The sequence below is a fragment of the Centroberyx affinis genome, unplaced genomic scaffold (assembly GCF_046629955.1).
Source record: "Centroberyx affinis isolate AG114_WGS23_722 - 3 ecotype Tasmania unplaced genomic scaffold, CSIRO-AGI_Caff_v1 ptg004146l_1, whole genome shotgun sequence".
Taxonomy (NCBI): domain Eukaryota; kingdom Metazoa; phylum Chordata; class Actinopteri; order Beryciformes; family Berycidae; genus Centroberyx; species Centroberyx affinis.
Genome location: NW_027281913.1, coordinates 30,375 through 53,347, shown reverse-complemented (window position 1 = coordinate 53,347; position 22,973 = coordinate 30,375). Strand labels below are relative to the sequence as shown.

Genomic DNA, 22,973 nt, shown 5'->3' with positions numbered 1-22,973 from the left:
GCAAGCAAAGGCCTTAAGAAGACTCATATCTTTAACAGTAATCCATAATGTGCTTTACTTTCCTACCAACAATCATTTTGCAAGAGTAGGCGCCAACCATTTTCAAAGGAGTTGTACTCTTCAGTTCCTCCTCTGTATTAACTTGTTTGTGTATCTTTTAGAATACATGGCTCATTAAAGCTCTGCAAACAGACACCGGTCTCAGTAATGAAGTTGCTCCTCTGTATGTGCCCTCTGGTTCAATAGGTCTGCTGATTGATCTTCTTTGCACACTGGTTACAGACCAAGGCCTTATGTGAAAGCCCTTGCATCATGCCCATTCAAACCGAGGGGACAAGTGATACCTAACATCATACTATAAAGCAAGGAATCTCTGTCTGTCTGTGTGTCCGTCGCATATCGCGAGAACCGTTCGTCCGATCTACTTCACACTTGGCGGGTGTATTGCTGGGGACCCGAGGACGTGCAGTGTTGGATTGGACACGCGACACGTTCAATATTAATAAACTTTGAATAAACAAGCGAACAGCGCTCTGTGCAGCAGCGGGGCTCAAAGCAAACGACTGGAAGCGCAGTGTCGAGTGTGAAGTTGTTTGGATGAGCGGTTCTAGAGAAAGCTGCAAGCAGCAATAATGGAGGCCAAGCAATCGGCCCGTTCCGAACAGGCATGTTTTGAACGGGCACTGCACTAGTCTTTCAAATATTGAATAAATGGGGATTTTTGATGCTTTCCATTTGTAATATTCAGTCATGATCTTGGCACCAAACCGTACGTAGCTGTATTTGAAAACGCAGCTATCACCAAGCTGGTGATAACTGTGTTATTGTGGACCTGGTTGTGAATTAGTGCTTCCTCAAAACATTTGGGGTGCATTCCATTTGGCCAAATTGCGTCCTCTCCTCCGTCCTCGCAGCCTCGTCTCCTCGCTGACTCGGCATCCAAAAATGAGCCGCCATCATGAAGGACGTTCCAATTGGTCAAAAAACGCATGAAGGATCCTTCATGTCTCCTCGGGTGCATTGTCTTGTGTCTCCTCCTCCGTCCTCGCGACCTCGTCTCCTCGCTGACCCGGCATCCAAAAATGAGCCCCCATCATTAAGGATGTTCCAATTGGTTAAAAGACTGAAGGATCCTTCAAGTCTCCTCGCCTCCGTCCTCCAATAAGGCGTGGTCGGAGGATACTCAGGTGTATCCTCGATGCGGAAATAATGAGTGAAGGCAATTAACCATTGGCAGGTGCGGATATAAGCCCGCCTCCATACCGTCAGAAAACATGCGGACATTGGCAGAAAAAAAATCCACAGGTGTAAGTAGCCCCAACTTATTATATATTTTTGAAACAGAAATAGCAGAGGTTTTAAATTTTAGCCGAACATTTGTTAATGAAGGGTTATACGTTAAATGTTCATATACTGACAGATCTGTTGTAGTTGTAGGATGTCAAACTTTTTCCAAATAGGCATCAGGAAATGATCTTAAGGCTTGAATGTGATTATAGGGACAGAGGAGCGTGCCAGCTGATCCTCCAGGCATAGAGAGGGTGAGTGGGGGGCAAGTAACGTGAATTTTATATGGAGTTATTTTATAGGATTTATCATTAATATGAATGACATTCCGTGATCTAATAAGCCTGAATGAAATCCGTTCATTAGGACATAGAAATAGCCTATAAATGCACACATGCGACTCTTTTACCATGCGCGTCTCTTTCTAACAGGACCTCAAGTCAGCAGCACCGGGCACTGGGACTGAGGATGGGGAGCAAACGGCTGCAGCTGGTCCCGGTTCTCCCTCATGCATGAGACTACCGGCGGGAGGCCGTCGGCGCTCCCTCCCGCTTTAATAGACTCATGTGGACCAGCAGCCAGAGTCAGCCGCTGTGCGCTCCCCATCCAGCCCCGATCCCCCTGATGAGCAACCGGGGCCATCAGATGCTGCTGCCCGCTCCCATGTGTGACCTCCGCGGCTTCCTCGGTGCCCCGGCAGCCAAGAAGCGAAGAGGAGAGGGAGCGCTGCTGAGGTTTCTCCGGGAAGTGACCGAGGACGCACGGGCTGAGCAGCAGACGGAACGATTTTCAACTAAACATCGAACAAAAAGTTCGGAACTTTGTGTTTGGTAGATTATTTCTCTGTTGTAACAATGCTTCTTGGCAATACATTTTATACCGTTGGAAAGCCTGTTTATTTCCCTTTTAAATGGTGCCTCATTTGTAAGGAACATGCATTTGTGGGATGAGCAGCACAGCTGAGTATGTGGGTTGCACTCATGAAAAATTTGCCAAATCTTCTCTGCCAATGCCAAACAGCTTATTCTGCTGTTGCTACTGACTCTTGTTTTGAGCTTCCGTTACCCCCAGGTGCTGACAATCAGGTACCTGATTGGCACCTGCACTGGAACCTGAACATGTGGAGGAACGTTATGTTCAGCGATGAGTCCAGATTCTGCCTACGGAAGTTGGATCGTAGGGTCAAAGTGTGGAGAAGACGGGGAGAACGCTATGCTGATTGCTGCACCGAGTAACACCTTTTGGTGGAGGCGGTGTGATGGTGTGGGGCGGCATCTCCATCACTGGAAAAACGAGGCTTGTCATCATTGGAGGCAATCTCAATGCAGAGAGATATCGAGATGAGATTCTGCAACCAGTGGCGATCCCATATCTCCACAGTCTGGGACCGAACTCCATCCTCCAAGATGACAACGCTCGCCCCCACAGAGCGGGGTTTATCAGAGACTACCTCCAGAATTTGGGAGTAGAGAGAATGGAATGGCCTGCCAACAGTCCTGACCTCAACCCAATTGAACACTTATGGGATCAGCTTGGGCGTGCTGTTCGTGCTAGAGTGACCAACACAACCACGTTGGCTGACAAATCCTGGTTGAGGAGTGGAATGCCATCCCACAGCAGTGTGTGACCAGGCTGGTGACCAGCATGAGGAGGAGGTGCCAGGCTGTTGTGGCTGTGTATGGTTCTTCTACACGCTACTGAGGCTCCTGACTGTTTGTTAAATGAATAAATTGTAAAATTACCAATATGTCTTGTTTCTTCCTTGTTACTGATAGACTTCAATCATCCAATCCACCAAACAACACCAAACAAGAGTCAATAGCAACAGCAGAATAAGCTGTTTGGCATTGGCAGAGAAGATTTGGCAAATTTTACATGAGCGCAACCCACATACTCAGCTGTGCTGCTCATCCCACAAATGCATGTTCCTTACAAATGAGGCACCATTTAAAAGGGAAATAAACAGGCTTTCCAACGGTATAAAATGTATTGCCAAGAAGCATTGTTACAACAGAGAAATAATCTACCAAACACAAAGTTCTGAACTTTTTGTGCGATGTTTATATTAGAGACAATTTTATTTTATTTTTTTATATAAAAAAATAAATAAAATGCAAAATTCTCTGCCTTTTAGGCCTACCTCTGTTTCCATTCTCACCATATTCATAACCTTGGTCACGGTGCATAATGACTGTTGCCATGACAGCACATATTTTCATCATAAAGGCCGGTATGTTTTTTCTTTTGCTGGAATCACTTCTGTGTCTTCTCTGGATCACCAGTTGGTTTTCTGCGTTTGTTTGATGTGTCTCTCATTCAGTATTCATCAGGCTTATGAATTGTGTTTGTGTGTGTTGCCATGGAATTTCTCTTCGGGAGAATAAATTCTTACTAAACATTAACAGCATTTCCTTGTTTTAAATCGCACATTTTGCTCTTACAGCTAGATCTATGGTTATTTGGGAATTTTATTTATTTATTTAGGAATAAAAAGAAAGCACTTTGGTTCATTGCCAGTGAGATGTCAAACAGCCCACATGATCGTTGTCTAATCCAAGTCGCATAAAGGATAAAAGTTGGACAATTTGTATAGCACCTTTCTTATCAGTGCTACAAAGTGCTTCACAAAATTAAAATGTAGCATACAGCAGACAGAATAACAAAAAAACTGAATAAAAACAGAAACAGAAACGCTTTTTAGGCATTAGGATTTTTTTTTAAGTGTTCTACCTTCATCAGGTAGACAAGGCTCATTAGAGGCTGGCATAATTTAGATGAATTAAACATTAATCTGAACTTTGTTAAACGTTTTTATGTGGATAAAACATGAGCCTTAGAATAATTTAGACAGCTGTCATCCTGCGCGGGAGGAGCCTCAACGCAACGCTTCACACGTCAGTTCAATATGGCGGAGTGAGGACGTTCCAATTGACAAGCCAGGTTCACTCGCCTCCTCGCATCTTCTCCTCGTTTCCTCCGTGACCTTTGACCGAGGAGTCGAGGAAGAGACGCGAGGCAAGGAGACGAGGAGAAATCGTTACCAAATGGAATGCACCCTTGGTGTGTGTTGTGTCCTTGTAATTTCCCAACAGGCCAGAGCTTTTCCAACTCCAATCGAAGTAACAAGGCTTTGGTCCTGTAAGAATCCTCTGGTGTGTGTAGGTGGCTTTAAACTCTAAAGCTCCCTCCCCACTCGCTCTTGTGCATGAATGCACTTGTATCCCACTTAAACATGAACTAATGACAAGTCTTCTTATATAATGTTCAGGTCTTTTTGTGGAAATGTTCTGTTCTCAGGCCACACTACTCCTCTGTGGTAATGTGTATGTACAGTAAAGAACCTATAATCCAGGACACTTTTCTATGAGTGTATACTCTGATTTCACTTGCTCAGGGAGGTTACAGATGCATTTTGGATTACTTCATACTTATGTGACGTGGTGGTAAGGAAAGGAGAAACAGACAATGCCACCTTGGGAATTTCACCCAAGGAAATACCACAAATATTAGACTAAATACCCAAAGTAGTACGCATAGGTTCATCCACTAAAGGAAGACAGAGACGTGTTTCTAAATGAAAAAAAATAATTTAAGATTCAAAGAAGGAGACTGGAAGGAGCTGGGGAAGAAAGGGCTTATGAAAAGAATGAAATAAGACTGTCATAAACTATTATGTCAGCAGTAGAAAAATAGATAGTTTATTCAATGACGCAATACAATATCTTCTTTTAATTAAACTACTTCCAGTCTCTGGATAAAACTAGGACAATTATTAAAACTACAGTATGATAGAACACTCGAGTGGGTGAGGGCCACTGAAGCAGGGGTAGACTATGAGGGTGGAAGCCCAGGGGGTGCAATACTCACTCGTGTAATCACAACAAGACCAAGTTAAACCACAGCAAAATCAAGCTTACAAGGTGCCCAGTGCTCGTACTCAGCATGCAGTGAAGGGACTGGACTAACCCCCACCAGGGTGGCACTCAGCTCCACTGCAGAAGCCCACTAAAAATCAACAACACATGCCCCAGAGAAAAATATACCAGTTGGTTCACAGACAGTTACAATTCATACAATGGTAAGCAGCACTGTGAACACACTCTAAAACTAAGAAGAGTAAAACTCAGGCCAGAATCGTACCTCGCTGAATGACCGTCTGCTACTACCCACAGCAGACATGGGGAATGGCCACCATCAGGAAAGCTAAGAGTCTACAAAGAAAATAGGTTAAAGGAATTAAAAACACAAAACACGCTAAGGGCCAGGTAGCATGACACTAGCTCCCTACCTACCTCAAGGTGAGAAATGACACACAAAGACCACAGCAGGGGGAAACATTGGCTCCACAGGCAGAGGAGTGCCCACAGCTACCAAACTAGCTCCTATTTATACTACCTGCACTGATTGAAAGGTTGCTAGTGGGAGGAGTTATCACTACCCTATATGGGATCCTATATGGATCCTACTAGGGATGCAGTGGAGTCCAGTCAGGAACAGTGTTCCCTGCTACACTTAGGCTATACTATGAATATTTGGAAGTTAAATGAAAAAGGCATACCACAATATTTTGTCCCTAATAGGCCTGCTGTTTTCTATTAAAATGCAGAACAAGGGGAAGTGCACTTCAAAGTACAAACCCTCACTTTTCGGCACAAACGACGCTGTTAAACATCAGTGGAACACTTTTTGAGAGTCTGAGTAGGTGTAAAGAGTCTGTGTTCGGCTCCTCTGACTCTTATCATCGTCTCTTTGAGCTTGCTGCAATGACCTTGAAGAGAAAAAAGAGAATGGTGCAGCTCTTATAGTTTATTTATAGTTAATACAAAACTCGAAATAACTCTCGAAGCTGAAAACATTCAGCACAGAGAATACTAAATGGAAAAAATTCAATTCAAAGTTAAACTTATTCCAAAAGAAAAAACAGTCATTGCTTTCAACTTTCAGCAATCAGTGGCTGGTTACTTCTCATAAACAGGTAATCAGTAAACCAAAATTATTATTGATCTGGTTAATACTGGTTTTCTGTTGTTTCCTTAGCCGACTCTTTGAGGGGCAACTATTTCCACACTGATCACAGCCATGTTGTCTCGTCCACGTCTGTTTCCAGCATATCAGACACGAATATAGAAAGGCAAGGATGAGTCACACGGTGAATATAGCAGAGAAGATGAAGATATTACCAGATGAAATTGTAATAAAACAATATAGTTATGATCATATTTATTTTGACTTATGTTTGCTTTTGGTTTCAATATTTTCTTCTTCAGCATACCTAAAGCAGAAAATATTGTCCTATTTACCTTCCAAATTAACCTGAAGTCTCAATTACCCTTACAAGATGAAGGTAAGACGTGAAGTTGGAATGTTACTTAAAAACCTTTATTCAAAATGAATGATTCTTTACACATTTTACCTACTTTTCAGGTCACTGTCTTATTTCTTCTTTGTCCAGACAGAAGGAACAATAGATTCAAAGCCATAGAGAAAACTATTTTTATAGATGCAACAATAGTACAGCAGATTGTTACTATGGTTTCACAACTACAACAGAAAAGTACAGGGACTGAGTGAAAATACTGAATGAGTGAAACATCTTTTTGAAACCACATAGTTGATCACTTGGGAACTGCTTGGCTAAGAGGAGAAGAAATGTGTTGGTCTTTGTGTTTTGGTTGTTAGTTGATAGATACTAAATGAGTAAAATAGTCACAGTGGCAAGGCACACTCATGATTTTACCATTGAAGTCATTGCACTATATTCATTGTAACAATTTAATATAAATAATTGATTAATGATAAAAAAATTAATTCCCTGGTTTTCTTTCACAGAAGAATCCATCCTTACAATAGAGATTAATGAGAAATACTGTAGATATACCACTAGATGCCTCATTTTCTGAAGCCATTTTCTGAGCAAAGAAGCTGCTGTAATCAACCGCTTTCTCACAGAGAAAGTACAGTAGCAGAAAACATTCCTTCATGTATTTTGCCCCTTGTAGGGATCTCGGGAACATGCTGTGCAGTTCGATGAGAAAATTCAGTATTGAAAGCAAACAAGGTAAATTATGTACAAACACTCCTGCACATTATTGATGATATACAGGATCAGAATCACCTTTTCCCACTATTGGACAAACTCCGCCACAAGGTTCCAGTTTGTACCAAATGGAGTTGTTATTTTTTCTCCTTGCTATGTTGAGGAGTGATAGGAGGAAATATGCAGGCTATAGCAGAAATGGAGGCACAGAGAGATTAAAGGGCTATTGTCAGACAGAATAGACCGTCTTGAGGTCTACCCAGGCATTAATACCTTTAAGAAAGGATTTCTGGCCCACTGTTGCAGAGGTTGGCTGATGTGGAGGCTGATATGGAGAGACTGACAATTGTCGCGACTGCAGTGGTTCACCTACCTCAGCTACAGCTGTCTCTGCTGGACAGACTGTGGACGGGAGTAAAAGTTACAAATCTGCATTTTGTCTGACGTCCGGGCCTAGATTCACAGAGGTGAGTATTTTCCCCACGGCACAAGACACGTTCATCAGGAGCCAAATTCAGTCCAGTCTATCAGTCAGTCAAATGACACTCTCATTGCATATGTTCACTTGTCTGGTGTTAGGTAAAGCTTTGCAATTGCGGTGGCTAAAAAAATATTTTTGCTAATGAATATTTTAGCCACAACTAGACTGAGCTAGCAAAGCTGTTTTTTGGTGCAACAGTGGATTTTATTAAGTTTGCCCAATGCCAATGAAACATTTTGGCTAACAGGCTATTGAAAGACCGCTAAGCTAACGGATTGTAGCTTAGCGTTAGGGTTAGCTATCTATTCTTCTTGACCATACATTGGAGAATATGTGGATAACCTGATTATTCCAGGACTGTAGTACCTTATACAACAACAGTTGATGCTGCACACCTAGCTAGACGCTGTGAGACTGTAGCTACTAGCCTGTTCACCCACGAACACGCAGAGGGAGGCAGTCTCTTCCCCCTCCCCAATCCTGTTAAGTCAGTCTTGCACATTCCACGCCAAATTGTACCCAGGGAAAAATAGAATAAAAACATAGCAACATATATATATATATGTATGTATATATATATATATATATATATATATATATATATATATATGTATATGTATGTATATATCTATATCTATATATATCTATCGATCTAACAAACTAAGATATATTTATAGATATATATATAGATATACACATACATATATATATATATATATATACATACATATATATATGTTGCTATCTTAGTTTGTTTTTATTTGGTGTTAGTCTCATGAAAAGAAGCTAGCAAGTAGACAGTTACACGTAATATGCCTTTAGCTAAAAGGTAGAACCAGTGTCAGAGCCTTTTCCTATATTTAAAGTTACTTATTCAAACCACAAAAATAGCAATCCTAAATAATTGTTCCAAATTGTTTTCTAGATAGAAGTATGATGGTTGCAGCGAGGGAGGAAAATCCCCCTTTTATGCTTGTTGCATCGCTGTATCATTGCTTTGCCAGGTTGCCCTATTTGAGAAGAGATGAGTTCATAAGAGATTAGATTCATTTTAAGAAAACTTTGGGGAATTACACTTAATTCCAGCCTTTGTAACAACTTCCTAAAATGTCTTCCTAGTAACTTCTTAAGATCTATCTCAGGAGCTCTCGGAGCCCAAATCTGAGAATATTTTTATTGTCAGATATGATTTTGTTCAGAATTCCAAGACTATATGTAGGTAGAGAGATAACAGAGAAACTAGGCTATGATCAAAATAGTCATTCCTCGACAGTCTCTAATTGTGTTAACTTCTTGTAAATTAAATAATGGTGAAGTTTAATAATTCATCAATTTGCTGGGGACCCCCTGGAACCCCCTCAAGGACCCCTGGTGGTCCCTGGACCCCACGTTGAGAACCACTGCTCTAGTGCATCCTTCACCTTTGCCTGCCCAAGCACATGACAGACAGAAGGAGACACCCAGGAGATGAATCGTATCCCATTTCTTCAATCCATTTCACGACACAGAGCAGCAAATATCGAAGTTCCCCAGATTTCAAGGTGAACACCCTGACATCTGTGCTGTCAAACCCTTCATGTGTCTGGCGGACTAGGAGACTAAACAGAGCTAAACTGGTAAAGTCAACTGTAACGCCTCATGGGGTAAGGAGTAAGGACGCCCTGCTGCACAGCCTGAGGAAGAAGAGACATGCCTTCATATCTCAGTGACACTCCGCTCTCTCTTTATAATCTGAAGGATATCCAGCTCAGATCCATGAGCTACTTTGCAATAGAAGCCAGTGGAAGAGGATGGAAAACCTGAGGAGTCGACTACCTATTAGCTTATACATGATCTATCCTATATCCACTGGAAAGAGTAGCTATTGCTGCTGTGTAACAGTAGTGACTGCCCAATCTAAAATTACAAATAAAAATCATGAACATTTGAAACAATTTCTGTTTCCTTTGGATCGTGACAAGGCTTTTTGCTGTTTTCCTACATAAAGAATAATTATCTGGACCTTTATGTATCTTACAGCATATTGGCCACAAGTCCTACACACTAGAAATAGTATTCAACATTCGTTAAAAGTAGCCATGTCATTGGGTCTGTCATTACTATTTATGAAGGATCCCTATTCTAACTATATCTATTCATGCTCCATAGGGAGTGTTGGAGCAGTAAAGGTCAGAATGCCATTCATCCTCTCAGTGTGAGAGGAAATCCTATCTGCAACACCCTGGACTCACCAGCAAAATGCTGTTAGATTCAGGGAAAGGTCAAAGTTAAAATAACGTGATTGAAAAGGTAAGTCCAAAGAAATAGCTAATATCCTGTTTATTACAGCTTTAATCGAATCATTTGAAAATGTCTAGTCATAGCAAACAATATTTCTCAATACAGAATAGAGCTACATTTCCAAACCACAACTCCAAATGACTTCTCATATATCATTAAAAGCCCTGGTGGATCCAATTCTCCACACTTTTTTGTTTGTTTTTAGTAAATCAAAAAAATCAAAAGACACTTTCCCCACCGCTCAAACTCTAGTGACTACAGGGGATGGATGCTGGGAGGCAGAGAGTGTTTTTCTCAGCATTTAAAATGTCTCTTTTCATGTGTCTACAATGACATAAGTGATGAAAAATCCTATTCAACTGAAGTTGTTGATATAGTAGACGCGGGGGGCACTTTTGCCTCACAGTAGTTAGAGTGGCTTGTGAACAGCCACAGCATTAATTGAATAGTATCTCCAGTTCTTCCACTGCTGTGTGTTTTGTTATGTAATGCTCAGTAATGGGGCACTGCACACTTGATATTGGCTGCAGGGAGAACGACTGAAGTTATTGTACATTTTCCCCATACCATAGATATATTATTCATTACTATGAATGGCTGAAAAAGCAAATCGGAATCAATTTCACTGGCTGGGGGCAGCCCAAAAGGGACACACAAATAAGATAAGATACATTTTAGATAAGAAAGTCGTATTTCTGTGGAAAGGTGGAATCAAAGCTGAAGCTCCTTCATGAGTGCAAAGAAACTAAATCCAAAATGCAGAAAAGGAAAGGAAAAGGAAAGATGTGTGTGAGGCCAATTATGGGCTGAATAATACTGTACAGTAAGATTAGATAGTCTGCAAAGGACCTGTCAAGTGAAGTCATTCTCTCTCCCTCTCTCTCTCTCTGAAACACACACACACACACCACCCACACACGCTCAATTCCAGCTCCCTCTTGATGTGTGAGGTAACTGTCGCTCTCACCATGTCACCTCTCTCACCAAAGACAATCTTGGTTGGAGGCTGACTCACCATTAGCCCTATTCTCCGCTGTGATGTCATTGCAGACACAATTACTAATCAACCAACCGATCCTCAACCACCCAATCACACACGTAGGTCAACGTGGGTGAATGTCTGAATGTGTGTGAATGCGTGTGTTGATACAGTTACAGACAGTATGTGCAAAGTGCATTTATGTCAAGATGTCCGCATTTATCATACAGAGAAATTATCTTTTCCTTTGCTGTCAAAACAGCGAAAAATAGATAGTATATAGTCTACTCTCTATTAAATGTTTTGCACATACATGTGTATCTGTACATATTGTGAAACTCTGTAAGCTGTCAATATATTTCTCCACCAAGTCTCCAAGGCAAATTCCTGCACAGAAATTTGGCCTATTGCATTTGGTGATTGAAATGACTCCAAGTCTGCACATTTAGGTGGCCAAAAATGATAATATCTGAGCCAACAAAGGGTGAAAATCTAATTTTTTGTGTGTCTGTATAAACCAAGTCCACAATCAGCATGCATCAGGGAGGGTGGATCAGCCCGGCTCTCATTTGAAGGGCAGATACAGTACGGGTCGTGTCCTCTCGGCGTAATGCGCCGTCTGAGAATCTGCTTATGGTTCTGCCTGCCTGTCGACGGGGCAGAGGCTGGGAGGGGATGTGCAATGTCACTCTCTATCTTTGGAGTCATTAAATAACCTGTCAGGTCGCATTAAGTAAAACCGTGACAGACTCTGGTCGAAGTGACTTTTACCATGATCAGACTGCCTGGGTTTTTGTCTTGCTAAATATTGAATATTTGCTCGGTGTGGCATTGCGTTTCTGTATGTTGATGTAATTCACACATTTAGACCTGCCTGTGATTAAGGATTACAACACCTGATTGACAAAATGGTTGGTGATTAAAAGGTGTAGAAAAGTAGGTCTTTTGTATTATCAGAACAAAGAAAATAAGTGTATGAGGTGAAGGAGAGGTAGAGCTGAAATTAAATTGTCAGCAGAGGGATTCATGAGTGGCAGGCCGCTCGGTCCATGCTGTGCTTGTGAGCCATGAAGAACATTTTGTAACTTGTGACTCAGATAAGTGTACCAGCCCAGATCCATTATTAGGCAGTGTCTGTCATTGCTTTCATGTGATTACAACACCATTGTGTCCCTTATTACTGAGTTGTACAGAACAGAGTGGCCACAACTTGTTTATCAGGGACAGATGTTGTAAAATGCATTATGTAAAAACAGTAAGAGTTTTATGGGAATAGTCATTATGATTATTATCCAAAACACTACAGTATAAGAACACTATATAGTAGTATGCAAAACAAAACATGAATAGTATTCAACAGTATCTATGTGCACATATACTCCAAACTAGAGCCTAGTTTATAAGAAAAACAGGTTTTAATCACTGTTCTTGATCTTGTTTTTGGAAGCTATAGGTAGTAATGTGTTTTCTGCAGTGCTGGGACAAAACAGTGACCTTGATTGTTTTTTTCGTTCATATAAAATACTTTATTCTAAACCTTGTGAAAAGTGTGTTGTGATTTGAGTTGACAAACCGACATTAACACATTGACCACTCAGTGAAAAATCATTGGCTGTGATGCTGTGGAAGCAAAGCACAGCCTGGAAATACAGACGCATCTGATCTACAAACATTGGAAGCAATACAGAAAGCAACATGCAACACTTGTTGAAATCATGTTGTTGATGTTTTTTTTTTATTCTAATGAGTGGACATGACTCGCACTGTTGTTTATTGGCTAGTCTTTTACAGATGGGTTTATTAAGATTTAAATGAAAACAGTTCTTTTCACTCCATCTGCCTGAACATAATCGGCCTCATTTACAAAAGCTTCTCATGCATACATTTGAGCGGATGACCAAATTCAAAACAAAGTTGTGATTTATGAAAAATGGATCTTGATGCCAAAATCAAACTAATATCTATCAGTTTTTATATCATTATCATTTTGTCATTTTTATAAATGAGGGCCAATGTCTCCAAAAAAGCCATAGTTTTTCCAACATAACCGCCATCATCTGATTTCCGTTGCATACATACTGTAAATCACAATGTCAGATCATGAACATGCTTACATTCATAATGAGCCTCATCCACACCATAACCGACATGAAAGGCCGTGAGATACATTCAAGATGCTTAAGCTGGGATTCTGATGCAAACCACAGACTTGATTAGAAAGTGTCCCCCTGAAAAAAACAAACAAAGGATGCGATGTGAAGATCCTTCTGTGGGTGAAACTGAAATGAACTTTCAGTGCCCTCTCTCAATCCAACCAGCACACACACATACTGTACACGCATACACACATTCAGGCACGCGCACACACAGCTTCACCTGGGCTGTAAACGCCTTACATTAATGACGTCCCACACCGCAGCACTCCTTGACTTTCTTCAGTGGCTGTCAATCACCCGGCCGAGGATGAAAAGGCAAAAGGACGACTTATCACCCATGGGCCTTCACTCTGAGCGCGCTCACTAAGGGCTGGATTGTTTTTCTCCAGGCTGCTTAGCATTACAGCAATCTTTCTTTCAATGTATTGCAAGTCAGTAGGACAGGAGATGTTTTTTTTTATCGATCGATTGCTTTATAGAAACCCAACCCTCATATCCTTGTCTCGTCTTCCTCACAGTCTCTCTGGGATTCCTCTTTGACTTGATTAGACATGGCAGCTAAAGGCCATACAGTGAAGTCAGACAGGCTTCGCACAAATCAGTGGTCATGCTCAAGGTAGCGGGCGAGGACTGACAGGCGTTCAAGAATATCAGGAGACTCGGACTAGAGAGAGAGAGCTAACCGTAACCTGCTAATACAATTCACCTGGTTAGTTTAGACATAAAGCACACTTCTAAAAATTGAGAAAGAATATTGAGGTACTGTGAACAAAAAGGAAAGAATTCTAGTCAAACTTATTCCAGTCCATAATGTTATTATGTTATTATTCTCTCCATAAATTACAGACATTTGGTATAACGACTGTGTGAAAAGAAAACTTGGTCTACCATTAGACATACTGTATTGTAAGACACATTGTATTGTAAATTGGTTTTGAAATGCTACAAACTGTAAATGGCAATATCAAATGTTGTTTTGGCAATATTATATCCTCCTGGATAAAAGCACTGAATTTATAATAATACCACAAGACACATTCAGGAAACCCAAATCATCTCTTCACTGTATTGTGCCGCAGCCTGAAATATCCTTCCATACCTGCATCACAAAAATCCACCTTTTCGGAAATATCCCGAATCGATCAGAAGGTAACGTAAAATTGAATCTCTTTAACAGGACAGAATATGTAATCAAAATATATATATTCGACATCAAGAATAATGCAAAATATGTCATGTAAGAAAAAAACTCTCCTGTCTTTCATCAACACCCAACCATCCATTGAGAGGCCTTTATCTAAATCAATTCTTCTATTTCTATCTGAAGCAAGTTCTGCAAGGCATCCAAGGCCTTCATAATTTAGTCACAGTACTGATATATAAATAGAGGTTTCTGATGGTGTACATTCAATATTGGCAAGACATTATGGATGTCATCTGTATCAACTGAGGAAATATCTCAGCTCCCTTTTTGAATGTAGATGAGATCTGAAACTTAATGAAAAACGGTAAGGTATAGACTTGGTTTTCCTGATTACAGCCCCAGAGCTTTCATTGCTACAGAACCATACATGCTATAGTTTTGACGCACCAAGCTCATTTTCATCAGTTTCGTGAAGAAGAAGAAGATTTTGAAATAACATAGCACTCCTGATCCTTTGATGAGATCCTGTGTGTGAGAAAACGTTTCATGGCCTGCAAATGCACCCAGATAGAGATTTTCAGATGGAGATATCTCTTTCTGAAAAGTAGGATCATTACTTTGGTATATGGGAGCGTGGGGTTTGATCAGTGAGCCTGGCACTATGTGGTTGATGTGACTAAGAGGCAACCTCAGTACATTAGGGAGACTGGTGCAAACACTCACTGACAGAGAGCTGAGAATTTCCCAATTGTCAATTCAACTCAACTGGATTGTTCCAGCAAACATTTTATCCACTCGCTTGCCATATATACTGTAAACTCTTCTTCTTCTATCTAAAATGGCCAAAGTTCAGTGAGGCTGTGTCCATGTCTGTTCCTTCCATTCATCTCTTCTTCATGCCGTGATGTTTGTGTTTTCCAAGGTACCTTCTAAATAATCATGTAGTCATTATGACTGTGTTCATATGAGAATTAATACATGATGAGTGGACTTTAGACAGATGACGCCTTGCTCACTCTTACATGCATTGCCATCTTACAAATGTTCAGTGAGTTTTACAATAAGGCACAAGCGGATTATTCCTTAGGGTGAAAGGGTGAATATCCTTCATGAAGGAACAAGAATGTCAACATTCGTCTTTTTAGCGAGGGCCATTTGACTGGCGAATGCAAGGCATATAAAGAATGTGACTCATATTGTAAGAAGTGTAAATGAAAAAAAATGAAAAAAGACACATTCCTCTGAAATACTTTTGTGTTCACACAGAACCGCTGCCTTGTTGGGTAAAAGGTGTTCATCGTTGATGATAAGAGTGCTTTAAGCAGAGAAGATCCTCTTTATCTGATGCAGATTTCAGGGCCTCTGGAAAACAGGAGGTATGAGCATGGATACGTCTGTTGCATTCTAAGTTCAATGAATGCATGTGTTTGTGAGCGTAAAGATGTGTCTTGCTACCTCAGTGTGGGCTTTCGTTTACCATGACTTTTCTTACCCAGAGTGAGAGATAAAATCCTTTGTCCCAATCAGATGCCTGCGTTGATTTGGCTTGAACAGTACTAGTGGCGTCCATCACATCCACACGTACAGGAGTAAGAGTTCTTACTAGAGTGAAAGAAACCTGTAAGCTTGCAGACCATAACTGCATGTGTGTGCATGTGCACATGGGAGAGTATGTAGATTCATGATTGATCTGTGTTTGAGTCTCCCTGAAGGCTCTCAATCAATGACTGCAGCACAGTCAATCCACTTAATGAATGTGCATGTGTGCCTCATCACAGAAGCTCAAGCAAGTGTGTGTGTGTAAAGTCTGTCCACGTATGTCCACCTAACTTCCACTGAATCTCCACGAACCACCGTACGCGTCTCGCTCAGCTCCCTGAATCCCGTTTCTGTCCTTCTCCTCACTTGAGATTCTCGATGATGGCGATCTCCCTCCGGTCGGCGTAGTCCGGGCTGAGGCCGTTCAGGTAGAGGCTGCCGTTCCGGGTCAGCGTCGCCGGGGCGGGAGTGAGGGTGAGAGTCAAATTGGAGTACGCCTCCCTCTCCTCCCCCAGGTTGACCGACAGTGTCCTCTTGCCCGGGGTCATTTCCTGGTTGATGGACGCGTTGATGCCCAGCTCCGACGACAGCTTGCGCTTGATGGACGCGGCACGCTGGAACTTGTCATAAATATCCACGCTGAGCCGCCGCCGGGTCTCTTTGAACTCGGCCGACACGTTGGCCGTCCATTCTGCCGCGTGAGCCCGGAACTCCCCGACCTGCAGAGGGAGACGGGAGATTGATGTTTGGGGGCGATCGTGATCAAACAACAACATATATCCTGTTCCTCCCTACAATGATCGACACGCTGACTCACCACCTGCTGATGCTGCAGTTATCGCTGTTGCTGCAGTGGCTTTAGGTTCACTAAATATCTTTTTATTTAATGGTGGGGAGGTAGCGTGCATGTAAAATGGAGAGAACATGATTTAGAAAATAATGATATGTCATCAGACATGTTCAAAAGCTATATAAATATACTTTTGAGTTCATTCATTGATTTCAGACTAATACAAGAATAGCTTAATGGAACTGAGCACCTTAATGGGACAAACTGATGTATAATTATTAATTGAGTGCACTCTTGTAAACATAAATGCCTTATCCATTAATCTGTTCAGACTTCTGTTTAACAGCTATTGCCTAGAGCGTTTTTTTCATGTGTCCTCCCTGCTCTCCAATTAGCAATGCTCATAAAATAGGAAACTATAATACTCATCCATCATATGCATCATCCATCCATCATATAGTCCAACTGCGCAGATGGAGAGTTAAAAATAAAGGGAAATGAATGAAATAAGCAGAATTTGTTTGGAACAGATGACGATGCTCGATTTTTGTAAAGCCACAAGGAGGGACTTTCACTTTTCCAGCTGCTTTTGGCGAGTCATGATTACAGTATGTGCTGACATGAGAAGCCTGACTAGTGAATGGGTAGGGGATGGATGGATGGGAGAAAGCAGAAAAAGCACATTGGATTTGGAGGTAGATGTGTGTTGTGACTTGGAAGGCAGCAGTTGCAGTTGAGTGAATAAGGATGTGATAGGGTGCAGATGTCTTCTGAGTTTACCCAACCGCCACTATCCTGTTGAGGTTTTTCTGAGGGAAAGTGATTGCAGACCTTGATGTGTGAAGTGTCTAAACTGGCAGTCTAGATATCTGGAGAATATATTTAAAACTCTCCGTTAATATTATCTCCACTACTCATACCGTCCTTGAGAGGCGTCAGAGGGAAGAGGAGAGAACAGATTATTGATCGCACCTTCATAATGCATTAGACGGCTAGCTCCAGGGTGTTTATTTATTCATTATGCTCTGAGGTGAGGTATAAAGCAGACTTCAGACCCCCTTAAGTTAAAATTTATGGTGTGTATGTGTGCACACATCAGCGTGCATGGATGAGCACACACTCATGAGTACGTGCTTCCTCCTCCTTCTCCTCACTTTCTCTGCCTGCTCCTCCTCTCCCCCCCCCCCATCTTCTCTCTCAGTAGCATAATTCTCTGCAGAGCTCACAGCCTTCACAGTTGTTCTCCTAATGATGCTTATGCAAGGGTTCCCACTGCAGACTGCCACATACTTCCCCCCTTTTATGTGAGTAATATGGAATTTGAAATGAAGATGAAGAATGGGGCTGGGTTATGCATGAGAGCGCCTGCTTGCCGATACCACTCTCTCTCTGTGTGTGTGTGTGTGTGTGTGTGTGTGTGTGGTTCCCTTTGTCCTTTTTAAATGTAACTAATGAACCTGACAGAACAGCAAGGTATCTTATTACTCACCAGCAGCCACTGTAAACACACCAAATACCTAATCCAACACTTTTATGAGACAGTGTTTTACTCCACATGGCACAAACCAGCAGGGAGATTCATCTCTTTAGATTTATGGCTTGAAGGGTAAACTGGGAAACAGCGTGAGGTATCACTCTCTTATTGCTAGGGGCAACTGATGCAGTGACACAGCTATAAACACAGGAGGTTGTCAAGCAGTAAAATCTACCTCTACCTATATCTACTGCTAATTATGCCTGTAAAGAGGTGTGCAAGTATAAGCAGGTGGAGTTGTGCTAGTATTGACTGATGTTTACTGTAATTATAAAAATGAAAAGAAAAAAGAATAAAGGGGTTGCCCCTAAAGCTGATGTGGAGCACACTGACATTTCGAGTAGGCCTTTTGTTTTCCTATAAGCATGCATAATGCAAAATGTTGGGCTGGCTGCAGTGCTACTTTACCATTTTCGTGTTGCACTTGAAATCTACTGTTCGAGGACTAAATGTAACTTTACGGTTTTATTATTGCAACTGGGGCAATGCCAACCCAATTTTTAGTCCATCAAGGTGTCACACCCTAAGAGTCTAATTACTCCAAACTTTACTGGGCCTCCTCCAGCCTTGACCTTGTCTTGATCCAGCCTTATGAATCCCCTCTGTTTCATTTTCACTCATCAGTTCATCAACCATAATAAATTTAGTGATTTATGAGGCTGACAGGGGGCTGCTTCTGAAGAGGCAGTTCATCATGCAGGCATCCAGCACTCCAAATGGATTTGCCAATTTGTGGGCTGGACACTGCTAACCTGTGTTTACAAATGCTTACACGAGTAAAGCAACTTTTCGCTACTCAGATAGACATTGGATTGAAATATCAGCGGTCGAGGAGACATTCCAGTTATGGATTTATTCAGAAAATCAGCCCCTCTACAGCCATGCCAGCTGGACCACATAATATGATTAACAAGAAAATGTGAAAAACAATTGAACGTAGAGCTGGATACAGACAATCCCTGTTGAACATCTGAGGTGAAATTCTGTTTTTGCATGCTGACCTCCAGTGGGGAGGTGGGGCTCCTTATGTCCCGCTTGCTTCATATCTAATGTGACATTAAAACAGCACAGCGCTACGTACCTCCTCCTTCGTTTTCTTGGAGATGACACGGAACCAGTCTCCGATCATACTGAGCACGGCGGCGAAGTAAGCCAGGCCCACCAAGATATAGAACCACACCACTGGCTTGTAGTAGTCCAGATACTCGAGACTCTCTGATCCACCTGCAGAGCACAACACATCAAGGTGGGTTATACAACTCTGGGTTACATCATCCCCGCATGTGTTACTTGGCATCATACATCACTCTGAGAGGAAGCATGGACAGGAGGAGGAAATGAAGCAAGTGTGAGATAAGGACCTGATTCAGACTGCATTAAACTGGTCTTATGTGGATTGAGATCGGCACATTTCAACTTCTCCTATTCAGGCTTTGATTATTAATCTGCGCCTTTGATTGTAGACAGGTTTATCGTTATTTATTGTTATTTGTCTTTAACTACCATGATCAGTTTTGGCAAGGAGAAAGAAAGAAAGAAAGAAACTGTTCTTTGCACAAACACTTGTGTCCATGTCTGCATCACGTACCACAATGTTTATGGAATGTCTTTTCCTGTAAATCTGTCAGTGTGCACTTGGCAGCCCGATGGTCACATGATTACAGTCAATGGCATGATAACGTCTGGAATCTGTACTTGGTTGTGCGTCTTTACACGTCAGTATAGCTATAGCTATAGGTAGGTATAAGTAGATGTACAGTAGGTATACACTACCAGTCAAAAGTACACCACATTTGTCTTTATTTTTACTATTTCCCACATTTTAGATTAATTAAAGACATCACATTTATGAAATAACACAAATGGAATTATGCAGTGACCAAAAAAGTGTTAAACAAATCAAAACTATCTCATATTTTGGGCGGCTACTTTAAAGAATCTACTTTAAAGCTTTGGAAAGAAATTCATACATAGGCATCAACTTCAATATTTCTATTTGTCTAAGAAACACATTTCAAGCATTTAAGCATAAGTCTTTAGATCAAAATGGCTTTAAGAGAATGAAAAACATAGTACATTCAATCAGGTGTGTCCAGACTTTTGACTGGTAGTGTAGTATATAGATGTAGGTATTTGTATAGATATAGACGGAGATCTGGCCTTGCCTCAATGCTCCAAGCCCTATCCATGTGCAAACGTTAACCTCAGCACATTTAGACGATTATTTTCCCTCCATGCACCATGGTGAGGTTGCCTCTTAATAAGTCAACAGGCTTGTGTGTGTGAGATGAAGCTGTGTGTGAGCATCACAGTCAGCCCGCTCATTGCGCAGACAACTGCCTCTTGCACAGTGCCTGGCTGATTAGTTTAACTACTACGATTGGCACAGGTGCGGTAATCTAATCTATAATCATTAGGCCTACACAGGGAGATTTCATCCAGCAGCAAAGCGCCTGTGATTTTTCCCACCCGCCTCTCCCTCGTCATCTGTCAAGCAGGTCAAATCCAGCTAACACCTCCTGTGCGCACACACACACACACACACACACACACAGTAGCTACTTATTTGCTATTCTCTCTTTAATAAGAATATATAACCTGATGAGTGTGTATGAGTGTGGGAAGTTTGTGCATATTCCAAGCATTCGGTGAATGATTTAGTGGCCTGAGATTCTAATGATTGTTTTATGTTGTTTTATTTTAATGTACTGGTTATTGCCCCAAGTGTTGTGACTAAGCAATTCATATCCTATTTAATGTCTTTGGCATTTATTAGTATGTAGATTTATTGTTTTACATCCTGAAACCGAGGGGAGCGCTACATATTTTGCAGGGTTTCGGGTGCGTGAGGAAAAGACTGCACAAATGGACTTAAGTCAAATGCAACACATTTCAAGCATTTAAGCATAAGTCTTTAGATCAAAATGGCTTTAAGAGAATGAAAAACATAGTACATTCAATCAGGTGTGTCCAGACTTTTGACTGGTAGTGTAGTATATAGATGTAGGTATTTGTATAGATATAGACGGAGATCTGGCCTTGCCTCAATGCTCCAAGCCCTATCCATGTGCAAACGTTAACCTCAGCACATTTAGACGATTCTTTTCCCTCCATGCACCATGGTGAGGTTGCCTCTTAATAAGTCAACAGGCTTGTGTGTGTGAGATGAAGCTGTGTGTGAGCATCACAGTCAGCCCGCTCATTGCGCAGACAACTGCCTCTTGCACAGTGCCTGGCTGATTAGTTTAACTACTACGATTGGCACAGGTGCGGTAATCTAATCTATAATCATTAGGCCTACACAGGGAGATTTCATCTAGCAGCAAAGCGCCTGTGATTTTTCCCACCCGCCTCTCCCTCGTCATCTGTCAAGCAGGTCAAATCCAGCTAACACCTCCTGTGCGCACACACACACACACACACACACACACAGTAGCTACTTATTTGCTATTCTCTCTTTAATAAGAATATATAACCTGATGAGTGTGTATGAGTGTGGGAAGTTTGTGCATATTCCAAGCATTCGGTGAATGATTTAGTGGCCTGAGATTCTAATGATTGTTTTATGTTGTTTTATTTTAATGTACTGGTTATTGCCCCAAGTGTTGTGACTAAGCAATTCATATCCTATTTAATGTCTTTGGCATTTATTAGTATGTAGATTTATTGTTTTACATCCTGAAACCGAGGGGAGCGCTACATATTTTGCAGGGTTTCGGGTGCGTGAGGAAAAGACTGCACAAATGGACTTAAGTCAAAATCAGAATCCTTGTATCATAACTTGAAGATGGGCACTGCTGTCCAGAGCGTTCAAATAGCCAGAGGTGACAGACAGATAACTGAGCGCTGGTTTATGGGATAGCAACTTACAAACAAAAAGTGTCTCCAATATATAAGTCAACAGAAAAATGTGTAATCTGTTTTCAGAACAAAAACCTTGTTTCTATATTTGTTGATAGTAATGATGTTATCATGTTTTTTTACCTATTTTCATTTTTCAATAATGAAAGGAATATTAATAAAACATTTTGCCTATGGAATGAAGGAGTGAGGTACGATGTTCTGGGGACAGAGATTATGTTGAGATGATGCTACGCTAAAACATGATGTGAACGCAGCGTGAACGCCAAGGTTGGAGTCGGCAGAGTGAGACGCGCAGGTAAAAAAACTATTACAGCTATTACAGTAAGTCATAGTCTGAATCGGGCCCTGAGAAAGAGAATAACTCAGAATGAAGGTTCAAGTGACAGAGTGTGAGAGAGAGAGAAAACAAGAGTGATCATGAAGAAAGAAAAACATATTCATAGGTTTATCTTGTTTTACTGGCAGCTGAGAGATGATTCAACTGTAAATAAACTGCAATTCTCATGTCAAAACACCCTACAAATGCAAAAGAAACTCAAGTGACCTTTTTCACCAGCCACAAAGTCTCCGAAGCCGATGGTGGTGAGGGTGATGACCACGAAGTAGATAGACTCCAGCGTGCTCCAGCCCTCGATGTGCTTGAAGATGACGGCCGGCAGGGCCACGAAGATGAGGCAGCCGAACAGGATGAAGACCACCGTGGAGATGACGCGTATCTTCGTCTGGCTGACTTTCCACTTCTGTGGGGAGAAAAGAGATGTGGACAGAGGGAATAGATGAATAAAAGATAAATAAATCAAGTCAGTATAGGTTAAATGGGAGTGGGAGTGAGAGGGGAAGGTTTGAAAGAGTTAAACAGTCGGAGGAAGGGGGATTGAGCCG

General features: G+C 41.5%; 1 protein-coding gene across 1 annotated transcript in view; it reads right to left on the bottom strand.

Moving 5' to 3' along the window:
* Positions 1-16,265: 16,265 nt before the first annotated feature.
* kcnk2b (potassium channel, subfamily K, member 2b) overlaps positions 16,266-22,973 on the bottom strand; it is a 29,669-nt gene continuing 22,961 nt past the window's right edge. The window contains exons 5-7 of the mRNA XM_071542646.1: positions 22,645-22,831; positions 19,309-19,451; positions 16,266-16,622 (exon numbers count right to left, since the gene is read on the bottom strand). Coding sequence (XP_071398747.1) covers positions 16,266-16,622; positions 19,309-19,451; positions 22,645-22,831 — 687 coding nt within the window. The remainder of the gene's footprint in view (positions 16,623-19,308; positions 19,452-22,644; positions 22,832-22,973) is intronic.